Source organism: Suricata suricatta, chromosome 5, assembly GCF_006229205.1.
Source record: "Suricata suricatta isolate VVHF042 chromosome 5, meerkat_22Aug2017_6uvM2_HiC, whole genome shotgun sequence".
Classification (NCBI taxonomy): domain Eukaryota; kingdom Metazoa; phylum Chordata; class Mammalia; order Carnivora; family Herpestidae; genus Suricata; species Suricata suricatta.
The window spans coordinates 124,486,733-124,500,107 of NC_043704.1; the positions used below are offsets into that span (position 1 = coordinate 124,486,733).

Genomic DNA, 13,375 nt, shown 5'->3' on the forward strand with positions numbered 1-13,375 from the left:
TATATTCACGATGGAGTACTACATGGCAATGAGAGGGAATGACATATGGCCATTTGTAGGAAAGTGGATGGACCTTGAGGGTGTCATGCTGAGCGAAGTAAGCCAGGCAGAGAAGGACAGATACCATATGTTTGCACTCATAGGTCTAACAGGAAAACAGGAGAGACCTAATGGAGAACCAGGGGGAGCGGAGGAGGGACAGAGAGTTGGGGAGAGGGATGCAAAACTTGAGAGACTATTGAATGCTGAAAATGAACTGAGAGTTGAAGGGGAAGGGGGGAAAAGAGGTGGTGGTGATGGTGGACGGCACTTATGGGGAAGAGCACTGGGTGTTGTATGGAAAACAACTTGACAATAAAATATTGAAATTAAAAAATAAAAATAAAAGAATAAAAAATAAAAAAAAAGAAAAGTAACTATTAGTTTCTTGCAATGGACTGAGGAATTTGAACTATGAACTTATTTTCTGAATAAACTTCATGAGTTCATTTTGAAAAAAAAAAAAAACTTACAGGAGATAAACACCAACTTCAGGGTAGTGGTTATTTCTGGAAAGGGGAGTGGAAACTAGGGAGGGGACCCCTAGGTTTTCAACTTTATCTGAGATGAATGTTTTTGAAACAATGATGGTGATAATAAAAATACTATTAAACAAAAACCTGAAGCAAATATGATAAAATGTTAAGATCTGACAAGGTAAGTGGTAGATAATAAGGAGTGTTTTTTCTATCATTCACTATATTTTTCTGTTTGTCTATTAGAAAATAGGCATTGACAACATATACTCCTGTGGGCCAAATGTGGCCCACTGCCTGTCTTTCAAGGCTTGGGGCTAAGAACCGTTTTACATTTAAAGGAATGTTTAAAAAAAAACAGAAAAACCAGGAGGACTAAGAGACAAAGACCTTGTGACCTGCAAAGCCTTAGATACTTACACATGACTCTTTAAAAATTTACCAATCCCTGGTTTAAAATAATTCATGAGGGGCACTGGGTGGCTCAGTTGGTTAAGCATCTGACTCTGTTTTTGTTTTGTTTTGTTTTTGTTTTTAAAAATTACTTTTTTTTTAATGTTTTATTTATTTTGATACAAAGAGAGATAGAGTATGAGAGGGGGAGGGGCAGAGAAGGAAGAGAGAAGGAAACACAGAACCGGAAGCAGGCTCCAGGCTCTGAGCTAGCTGTCAGCACAGAGCCTGATGTGGGGCTTGAACCCACAAACGTGAGATCTGACCTGAGCCAAAGTCGGAGGCTTAACCGACTGAGCCACCCAGGCGCCCCAGCATCTGACTCTTGACTTCAGCTGGATCATGATCCCAGGCTCCTGAGTTTGAGCCCTGTATCAGGCTCTATGCTGACCATGTAGCCTGCTTAGGATTCTTTCTCTCTCTCTCTCAATAACAACAACAATAATTATAATAATCATTATAATTATAATTAAAATACTAGTCACCAGGAATAGTCACCAATGAACCTCCTATACGCCCCATTACATAAAGCTCTTAATTGAAATGTGCAAATTATTATTATTATTCATAGGAAGCAAAGAAAGATTAAAAAAAAAAGAACAAGTTGGAAGGCGACTGAGTCAAGAAAGAATGGTTTTATTTTCTTGCATTAAGTATTGTCAGGAGTTAAACATTTTATACTACCTTTCTCTTTAAATTAGCTTTTCATGAATTACTTTTTCAAATTTATCAAGAAGAAATTTCATCAAATTACCACCTTATGGTAACGGGACTTATTTAAAAGAGTGATGGGAGAGTCTTTTATACGGTTTGATCTCAGCCCATACTTGTTCCAAAATTGGAAAGCTCCTTTAGCTCAGTGTGCCTAGACGGGAGGGTCGAGGGGACCTGCTCAGGAGCCGTCAGCCAGAAACAGGAGAGGTGTTGCAAGGGACTTATTCTTGGCCTCAGGGTCACATTTTCTACTTTCTTTTTGGATAATTTTTTCTCCTTTTCTCACAAAAGATAACGGGGAAGGAGGGTTAAATAAAATTCAAAACACTGTATTATAGTAAGTTTCTGGTTATAATGGTTGTGAGATGTTGGAATAAGTCAGCAGAGAAGGTGAACATTATGTTTTTTACATGAGCAGACAGGTTACTGAGTGAGATAATATATCTAAATGTCTTAGCATGCCTTAGCTCACAAGAACTGTTAGCTCCTATGTTACTACCATTTTGAGATTGCTTTACGTAGCAATTTTTGTAACTAATTTCCAGTTTCTATTCCTAATATAGACCAAGTTCACTAAAGATATTACCGATTGCAAATCAATGAATGAGGAGACTCACAGATTTCACAGAAATGCTCAGTGAATGTTTGAGAATATTTAGACCCAAATCATCATTTCATAACCTTAAGTATGTATAGTTTTAAATTTTAGTGTCACTGATAACTACAAATGTGCATAGCATGTGCAAAATAAATACAATGTAAAAATTATTCATCTGATCACACTATTTTTTCCCTACTTAAATGAAAATATTAATAAAAATGTTAAAATTAACATTAACTTTTTAACTTGGCCACATATATGCCATCTCTAATATTCAACTGTAGTTTTTAAATTTACTATATTGAAGACATAAAAAAAGGCATACAAACAATATTAAAAAGTACTTATGACCCACCACCAGACTATGAAATTACTAATTACTAACACGACTGAGATTCCCTGGACATCCTTCCTCAGTTCCATCTCTCTTCTTTCCCCAGGGATTAACATTGTATTTGGTGTATCTATGTATTTCTTCATACTTTTTATACAACATAATCTCTAAATAATTCACATCATTACTTTACACCTTATTTTGTTAATTTGGCTTTTTGTTTGAATTCACACATGTTGACATATTTGGCACATTTATGTGGTAGAGATGGTGCTCACTAGGTATATTCTATGTGCTTCCCTATGGTTCTCAGCTTTGGGGCTGGAATCACTGGACTGAGTGGATGGGAAGTGTGCCACATGTGGGAATAAGGCAGTAAAAAGCAACATTTCTTCCTTCCCTGTCCTCAGTGAACTTGTAAGTCACCTATTCCAGTTGGGGCAATGAGGCAGCTATAAGAACACAGAGCATCTATCACCCTCGGTTCAGGATTGAGCTGAAGTAGAGCCTACTGCCAACCTATGTTAGACACAGAAAATGAACAAGAAATCATTGTTGTGCTAAGATATACACACATACACACAAGTGGGAAGGTAACTGCCTTTCAGGGATTATTAAAGCTATACTACCATTAGCCGCATAGAGTTAATGCCTTTTGAAAACACTACTATCCTGTGACCCTAGACTGGTATTTATTCCCACTTGCATGCGGAAGCAAATCTCATACACTCTAGTCTTCACCTTCTTTGAAGACCCTATTTCACTAACAACACTTTCAGAGAAGGGCCTACATGTTCACGAACTGTTTCTGGTATGTTAGTTTCTTTTTTTCAACTAGATGTTAAGGTCTTTAAGAAATCACCTCCTTTCTTTTTTTGTACCCCATATTGTACTTTACAGTCTACACATGCATGTATTAATGCATGGTTGACTGGGAAGTATAAGGATTAATATTAAATGCCTAATTTGTGGAAGGCACCTTGCATGTGTTTCACATAAGTTATCTTGATCCTTATTATTTCCATTATACAGATGAGGATATTAAGGCTAAGTAACTTTCCTTTGGTCACAGAGCTAGGGAGATGAAAGGTGTGAGAAGGGCAGTTGAAACATCTGCTTAACTCTAAAGCCTTTTAGTTTTTTTTTAACTGAACTGAGTGAGACAATGCCTACTGGAGGGCAGGAACTTTACTAGAATATGAAATCGCTAACACAAACAGTATTTAAAGTTCTGCACACATTAAAATATTTCTTTGGATACTTGTCAGAGCTCAAGATTGTTGGATCTTACCTTGATCACCTCTGGGGTCTGCTGAATCAAAACCACTGAAGTACCCTCTTTGGCTTTATCATCAACAGGACTTCTACAGACTGATAAATTGGCCTGGGAGGAAGTGGTCAAGGTTTCCTGTAGAATCTGCATCATTTCCTTTTCTTGTGACAGGCTGCCTCTACCTGATTTGCATTCAACTAGTTCTTGAGCAAAGTCTTCAATGCTTTCTAGAATTCGTAGTAAGAGGACTCGATCCTCTTCCTCGATTTTGTGTCCATTGGTTTCAATAATCCTTGTTAGACAGGAAGGCGAGACTTTTTCAGTGGGTGAAGAGACTTTAGATTTAGATTCAAGATCTATAGGAAGCTGACCAGTTAATGGAGAAGGATTACTTAGAGAGTTAGAGCTTTTACCTTTCACAAGTGGCTCTCTTAGAGAGCTCTCCATTTTCTGTGAAAATGATTCCAAATCCATTAACAATTTATCTATCTCCTCCTGGCTGTTAGGATTCATAAAATCTCTGTGGCCTCTGTCTTCAACTTTAGGAACTTTTGATTTAAAATCTTCATCAGATAGGTTAACAACTGGTTTCTCAAATATCTTACCACTTTCATTTTGCACAGAGGCAGAAGATTTTTTAAGATGAGTAACATGACCTGAAAATTCTGCTCCATCTTCATTTAACAACTGACCAGGTCCATTCTCTGCCCTTTGTCCTTTATCTGATGCTTTCTTTCCATCGGACTCTTCTTCAATATAAAGGGTTTCCATTAGGTCATTAGAAGAAACATTTTCTAAAGGGTTCATGGTTAACGACTGTGATTGAAGCTGGGTATCTTTTAGGGTTCTCGGATCATTTATTTCAGAGTTATATAAGGGAGTTGTAGAGTTGTTTGGAATGGAATTTACAGCATCTGTTTTCCTAGAACTGTGTTTGTCATCTTGCAGTTCTATAGTTTGAAACTGTCCAGAGTCAGGGACTGAGAGCTGGACAACATCTTCATATTTAGGGGGCTGCTCAGTGCCAAATACTGGAGAAAAGGGAGTCAGTTGTAAACTGGGCATATTACTAACCAGTTCTGTTAAATCTATAGCATCATTATTCCCAGGCTGCATGAATTCGAACGGTAGCTTTTTCAGATAGGATGCTAACCTGGTCATTACATTCATATAGACAGTTTCAGAGCTAGAAACTGCATCATTGCCATTGCCTTCATTGATGTTACTCCCTGACTTTTTCTTTATGCATTGTTTTATGATATCTGTGCATTTTTTCAAATCCTCAGAGCATTTCAGCAAGATGTCCAAGCACATCTTTATATCTGTTCCAGAAGAAAAATTATCTATTTTATGTTTTTCCAAAATCTGAGTAACCAGATCTTCTTCAGAGAAGTTGTGAAGAAGCACTGATGTCAGGTTTGCATCAAGCGAGTTTCTATGGGACACAGATTTTTCCTCAACTGAGGAACTCCGGAGTAAACCAAAGGACGGGGAGTTCCCATCATTGTTATAATTGCCACAGAGCAAGTCAATATCAACTGACCTCCTATTGAATGAGTCAGACTTAACTTTTCTTCCCTTTTTGTAAGCTGCGTGGTTAGAGTTTTTGAGCTTTTCAAAGGAAAATTCTTTTATTTTCCCGCTGGCAAAACTGATTGCTTCCCCTGCAATGTCTTTGAAGTTACAGGTGTTCTGAAACGTAGATCCTTTCTTGCCCCTCGGTAGGCCTGTTAGGGCCTGCTGGTGATAGTCACCCTCAGCTGAGGAAAACCCATTTTCATGGGGTAGAAACACGGAGTTCAGATCCGCATCTTTGAACTGAGACACAGGGATGTGCAAGAGGTCTGCACAAACACTATGATGTACCACAATGCAGTCAACTCCATGTGTAAAGGTGTGGCAGGTTCCAGTGCAATAATGTATAGCTTGCTCAAAACGTCGGTCTATCACCACACTGCTGTAGTGGTTCACAGTACTGACCACAAGTCTGTAAGTTGCTGCCATAATATCAAATCCACTCGGTGATGGGAGTTGGAATTTTCTAGAACTTGTTTCAAGTAAATTCTCCTAAATTACGCTCAGCTGAAAATATACTTGATGAAAATACTCAGTGGTTTCTTGTAAATATAATGACCTTTCCCACAAAGAAAAAACATCTAAATTTGAGGTTTGGTAGCTGTTAGGATACAGTAGCTACTGCACATGTGTGCTTGTATTAGCAAGTCTAATAATTTAATAATTGTGCTCTTCAGTTTTATTGAGTAATACCATGATACTGTAGGTTTATAAAATTGTCTTTTAGTTGTTTTTCAGCAGTTCTGTGATGCAGGAATTTATTGTCATAAATTTACTGTCATAAATCTTAGTTGGAAGTATAGAAGTAGTGTGATAACTGAGTCCTCCAAAGATTTAAATGATCCATTTTTTTGGTGAATGACAGAGAAATCTATTAAAAAAAAAAAGGAAAAGAATTTTAAAAATATAATTTCTTAATACTGAGAAATCCTTTTATTTCCTCTTTTACATCCCATATGTAATCACAAGCCTTATTCTTTGCCACATCACAGCTTATCTTTGATTCATCTTTATTTCATCACACCGTATACTCCTTACTACTGAGAGTATTACTACCTCAACTCTGCCTTATTACAACTACCTTCCAGTTGATATTTCTTACCCTACCCTCCTTGCCACCTCACAGGACACTAACAAGCTTAGAGTCAGATGGCTTTTTTTTTTTAATCCCCTCACCATTCAAGAATTCACACTCCTGATCTCCATCATGCATCATGCATCCTACTTCCTTTGACTTATTTTCAAGACTTTCAGGGGCACCTGGGTGGCTCAGTTGGTTAAGCGTCCCTCTTCAGCTCAGGTCATGATTTCACAGTTTGTGAGTTCGAGCCCCACACTGGGATCTATGCTGACAACTCAGAGCATGGAGCCTGCTTTGGATTCTGTGTCTCCCTCTCTCTGCTCTTTCCCTGCTCATGCTCTGTCTCTCTCCTTTGAAAGTAAATAAACATTAAAAAAAAAAACCTTTCAACATCTGTTCCCATCCACATATAACTTGATTTTCTGCTACTTCCCTGAACCAACCCTTTCCTTCCATCAACCTAATCTTCTCCATTATTGCCAACACATAGGGCTTGTCCTTGATTCTACAACTTCCTCTATACTTGGAAATTATTCTCTCATCATCTTCTCTTTTCTTACCATCTAAGAGAGAAAAAACCTCCATTACTGCTCTTGATCCTATCCCCAGACTCTGCCACATGCAGATCTCTTATTACCAAGCGGACAGAATTTACTTAATCATCCTTACTTTAAAAAAAAAATAAAAAGGCTTTTAACATGCTGTGGTTGCTTTCTAAAAAGACTCAACCTATTTAGTCAATAAATACTGAGTGCCTGGGATGCCTGAGTGGCTTAGTGGCTTGAGTGGCTGACTTCGGCTCAGGTCATGATCTCAAGGTTCGTGAATTCGAGCCCCATGTCAGGCTCTGCACTGACAGCATGGAGCCTGCTTCAGATTCTCTGTCTCCCTCTCTCCCTGCCCCTCACCTGCTTGTGCTCTCTCTCAAAAATAAACAGCATAAAGATAAATACATACATACATACTGAGTGCCTACTATGTGCCAGGTACTTGTTAAGTGCTAGGGATACAGCAGTGGAAAAAAATAAAGTCCTTGTTTCTATGGAGTGGATAATCTATGGGAAAAAGACCACATGTATGTAAACATATAACTTAAACATGGTGACATATGGCTCCCATTAGCCACAAGGGGTTATTGGGCACTTTCAATGTGGTTAGTGTAACTGAAGAGCTGAATTTTAATTTTGTAATTATTTTAGACTCATATAAAAGTTGAAAAACCAGTACAGAGAGCTCTTGTGTATTCTTTTCACAGTTTCCTCCAAAGATAACACCCTACATCTCTATAGTACAGTGATCAAAACCAGGAACTTGACATTGGTACTTATTTAAATTTCACCAGTTTTACTTACACTCACTCCTTCCCTCCTGCTTTCCTTCTACAGTAATTACCACCACAATCAGGATAACTGAAAGCTTCCCAGTCACCCTAATGCTAACCCTGACAATCACAGATCTATTTTCCAACATAATTTTGTCATTTCAAAAATGTTTTGTGTATGGAATCATAAAATATATAAACTTTTGATAGTTGCTTCTCTCCCTTAACAGAATGATCTTTCAAAATCATTCATTCATTTACCCTAAGTATCAACAGTTCATTCCTTGTTGTTGCTGAGTGGTATTCCATTGCATGGATATACCTCAGTTTACCCATTCAGTCATTTAAGGATATTTATGATGTCTCCATTTTTGGTTATTACTATAAAGCTATGAATACTTGTGCAAAGGCTTTTGTGGGAAGATAGTTCCATTTCTCTAGCATAAATACAAATCTGACCTGTCAGGCTATATGTTAAGTATATCTTTATAAGAAACTTCCAAACTATTTACATAAGTGTATGCACCATTTTGCATTCCCACCAGTATGAGAACTACGGTCGGTTCCACATCCACTGCAGCATTTTCTACTGTAGCCATTTTAATAGGTGTGTAATGTTATCTCACTGTGGTTTTAACGTATTTCCTTAATGGCTAATGATGCTGAACATCTCTTCCTGTGCTTACTGGCCAGCCCCATATCTTCTGTGGAGACGTGCTGTTTAAATTTTTTGCCCATTCTCAAGAATTAATTATAACTTAAAAAGCCTCATGTGGCTAGTAGCCACCATATTAAACAGAATAGGAATGTAGCTTCAGAGACTCTAAGCTTTTAAAAGAAAACATGAAGAAAAAAAGAAGATATGGCAAAAATGAAGATTGATAGGTTTTTAAAATAACAGTTTGATGAACTTGCCATAGGTAATCTCACTGAGAAAGAAAGGAGGAAAAAGAGTTAAAGAACGAATTGCAAATTTAGGTCTCTAAGTTTTGAAGGAGCATAATGGGAAAATGGTGGAAGAATATAACAAAGCCAAACTCCAAGGGGTGGCACCAATCTGAATGGGAAGTTTACAGTCTAAAATATTTGAGTTTTTTTTTTTAAATAAAAAATGCCAAAGGAACCAAGATTACTTCCCTGGTATTTAGTTCAGATCTGTGGGTGTCAAATTCTGCCTTTTTATTCAGACCATGATTAACTGATGCCCAATTGTTCAGCTGGAATCCTAGACATGGAATCTAATCCAACCAGTCTCAATCAGAGAGATCATAATCTTTCTAATTCAGAACCCCCATGCTATCTTATGTCTCTAAGTGAAAGTTAGGTTACATGGGTTTGAATCCCCACCCTGCCACTTAGAGCTGTGTAGACTCACATAAGCTGGTTAATTTTTGTCAGCCTGTTTCACCCACACAACAGAGATAATAAGAGTACCCATATCATGAGGATTAAGTGAACATGTCAAATGCTTAGCACAATGCCTAAGACACAAGAAATGCTCAATCACTGTTAGCTGTCACTGGTATAGTTAGTTCACTCATCATTTTCTTCCCTGAACCAGGGCCAGAATAATTCATTACGGTGGCTCTGAGTGTACTTACTGTTTGAGGGCCATGAGAGAAGCAAGCACAGGGGAAATCAGGAGAAGCAGGGCTGCGCATCTGTTTTCCCCCATTTGCTCTCACAATTAATACATATTCTTGTCAGAAAAGGTAAAAATGTTGGTAAGCAAAACATTTTAATTACTCATTATCACCATTCAGAAATAACCAGTTAATATTTTTATGGATAGATATCCTGACATTTTCTTAGAAAAATTTATAAATGTGTATTATTTACAAAATGTGAGCATACTATGTACTTTAAAAACTTAAAGTTAATAATACCTCATGAATATACTCCCAGGTCAAAATAGATCTAGATCATTTTAATGTATATATAATATTCTACCATATGGATAAAGTAACTAGGCCATCTACCACTGCTATACTTTTGGTTTAGTAACTATTTTTTGTTTTAAAATAAATAATAAAAAATTCTTATACAAACATATTACATAGTTGTCTCATTATTCTTTTATTTATTTTATTTTAGTGTTTATTTTTGAGAGAGAAAGAGACAGAACATGAGTGGGGCAGAGAGAGAGGGAGACACAGAATCCAAAGCATGCTCCAGGTTCTGAGCTATTAGCACAGAACCTGTCACAGTGTTTGAACCCATGAACTGTGAGATCATGACCTGAGCCAAAGTCAGATGCTGACCCCAGGCACACCTATTTTCTTAACATATATTCTAAACAGTAGAATGCTGAGTCAAAAGCAGTGTTGTGTATGTATGCATGTACATCTTAAAGATTCTTAGATATACAAGGTCAATCTTTCCTCCAGAAAAATGACAAATTAATACTTAAAACATCAGGGTAGATTAGACCCATTTTCCCATGTTCTCTTTGAGTGATACCATTCTTTAAATCTTTGCCAATTTGATAGATTAATAAAATGGAAGCACATGGTTTTAAATTGTGGCTGGACATTGTTTTGTTTACCTCATAAACATTTTGTGTTCATTGGTGAAGCCTTTTTTCATGACCTTTCTCCATTTTGAAAGAGAACATCCAAATTAGACTGAAGAGTCAGGAAAGACTTGCCAAAGTAAGGGATGTACGTGTCTAGTTTTGAATGATCAATGAAAATTAGACAAAAAGGAAGGGAAGACTACTCTAGGCAGAGGAAAACATCTATGTAAAAGCTCAGAGGCCTAACATGGCACAGTTGAGTTCGGAACTACAAGTAGTTCCAGCTGATTTCACTGGGGGGCGTGTACAGACAAGCAAGAGGGGAGGAAACCAGGAGCAGCAGCAGGAACTAGACCACAGACTGGTTTGTGTGCTAAATTAAAAGCCTGAACTTAATTCTGAAAACCATAGGTAAAACAAAGACCTTTTATGCTGGGGAGTAACAAGATGAAATTTATATTTTAGAAAGATCATTCTAGCAGCTGAGTGGAGACATGGAAATCAATTAGGAGACTACTGTGATCATCCACTCATGAAGTGGTGAGAACCAAAACCAAGTAGGTGGCAGTAGTGTAACATGGAGGAGGGCACTGATTAGATAGGCAAAGAGGAAGAATTCGTGGGAGGAGGAGAAAATGAGAGGGAGGAATCTTGGGTTTCAGGCTTAGGTTTTGGGGGACTAGTGTTGCTATTCCCAACACAGACTTTTTGTTTTTAAGGGAGGACGGCCATAGAAACCACAGAGTATTCTTCTGAAAGTGTTGCTTGAAGAGGTACCTATGGCATATCTAAGTGGTGAATGTGCTGAAATGTGAATTTAAAAACCTGGAGGTCAACAGAAAGAACTGGGTTGGCAATGCAGTCCTGAGAGGTTACTCAGGGTGAGTGCATACAGTGAGAAGAGCTCTGGGCTGAGGATCTGGGATTCTGTGATTTCTGGACTAAACAGAGGAACAGAATTCTTAGAGGGAACATAAGAAGGAAGAGCCAGTAAGGTAACACAGAAACCAGGAGAAAACAGTCTCACGGTGGCTGAAGGAGAGACTCAAAATGGAGGTCACTAGTGTTGGATGCTGCTGAGAAGTGAAAGCAAAACAAAAATTACCCACTGGATTTGGCAATGTAAAGGCCACTGGTAACCTTAGCAAGTAGGATTTCAAAGAATTCCCAGACTATAGGATAGTCCCAAAGACAATGTATGCACAAGAGTGATATAGAAATACAAATACCTATCGACATAAGTCCAAAAGAACTCCTTCAATAAGTAAAAAGTTCTAAATGATAAGAAAGCATTGTATCATAGTTTGAAGTTTTTTCTTTGTTTTTTAAAAAATGCTTATTTATTTTGCAGGGAGGGCAGAGAGAGGGAGAGAGAATACCAAGCAGGCTCTGCACTGTCAGGGCAAAGCCAGACATGAGGCTTGATTTCATGAACAATGAGATCATGACGTGAGCCAAAATCAAATCAAGGGCTGGATACTTAACCAACTGAGCCACCCAGGCACTTATGATTTTTTTTCTGTCTTAATGGCACATGAAATGAGTGTTTCAAACAATCTTTGACTTGAAATATATGGCAAAATTTTTCAGTCTGAACATCTGTTGTATCCGAAGTAGAGAGCAGAATACAGATTTCTCAGGAACTTACAGTTAATTATTCTGCATACTCACATTTATTCCACCTCAGGTCTTGCTGTGTGTTGCTTGCCCATCTCCCAAGCCTCTCCTGGTTCTTTCATGCCAATAAATTGCCAAAGTGGTTCATATGCAACCTCAGAATTCATTCAGCACTTATTATTTCTTCTACTTTAAACAGTCTCACAAGTACTTTCCAGTAGCTCCATGTATTCCTCCATCAAAAACTGCTAAATGGCCATTTCTGATAAAGTGGATTTGTTGTAAAACAAAGGTACAGAAGCTGCAGACAAAAGTTAGGAGGGAGAGAACTGGATTTTGAAAGATAAGAGCTTACCGAGCGAAGAAAGGATTTAACTAGACCTTATGTCCAAAAAGGAATTCTACAAAGGCACAGAGATATATCAAAAGACCTTGAGTGTTTGGAGAATTATAATAAGTCTGACATTGCTGAAATTGGATTTTACAGTTTTAAGATATCATCCAACCAGTAAGAATAAAAACAGGAATGTAAACTCCATATTCAAAGACCCTGACTCCTGTAACCTCAAATCACTATATACAAAGAAAACAGAAGCAAGAATGATTAGTAAATGACTTAGCAGAGTAGAGGAGGAAGGTATACTAATGGCAAGCAAACCAATTCACCTGGCACAACATAAAAAAAGGTCTAGGTTTAGAAATGGTCTAGGATAGGTGTGCCTGGGTGGCCCCATTGGTTAAGCATTCAACTTCAGCTCAGGTCATGATCTCACGGTTCATGAGTTTAAGCCCTGTGTCAGGCTCTGTGCTGACAGCTCAGAGCCTGGAGCCTGCTATGGATTCTGCTTCCTTTTCTGCTCCTCTCCTGCTTGCACTGTCTCTGTCTCTCTCTCAAATATAAACAAACATAAAAAAAAATGGGCTAGGATAGAGGACTGCACATAGAGGGATTGTTGGAAAGTCTGGAGAGGAATAGGTCTTCCCAGTCTCACTCCACAAACTCAGGAAATCACCCCTCTTTCACCCTGTTGGAGAGAGAATGTTTATTTGCTGGCAAAATTTAAAAAACAAAAACAACAACAACAACAAAAAACTTGAACCAGAAAAGCACCTACCTCAGGGGCAGACAGAGAAGATGGTAAAGGACTGGAATTTCTATATTCTGCATAAGCTCACTTTCCCCTTCCCAGGTCTAGGTCACTAGAAACCAGGCTGATTACCTCTACCTCCCATTGGCTAATGTGGATTAAAGAATTCTTTACTAGAGATAAATCCCATCTAACCACATCACCTTACAGTGAAGTCCATTAATTGATAAATGCTACCCACAGAGAGCTTCTTCTAAGTTTTTTAGAGCCTCACTCTCATTTTAAATA

At 38.0% G+C, this 13,375-nt stretch overlaps 1 protein-coding gene across 1 annotated transcript in view; it reads right to left on the reverse strand.

The window, feature by feature from the left end:
• Positions 1–6,281, reverse strand: part of PPP2R3A (protein phosphatase 2 regulatory subunit B''alpha) — a 166,854-nt gene extending 160,573 nt beyond the window's left edge. Inside the window, exon 1 of the mRNA XM_029940229.1 lies at positions 3,909–6,281. Within this exon, the coding sequence (XP_029796089.1) occupies positions 3,909–5,894 (1,986 nt within the window). The 5' untranslated portion in view covers positions 5,895–6,281. The remainder of the gene's footprint in view (positions 1–3,908) is intronic.
• Between the last annotated feature and the right edge of the window lie 7,094 nt (positions 6,282–13,375).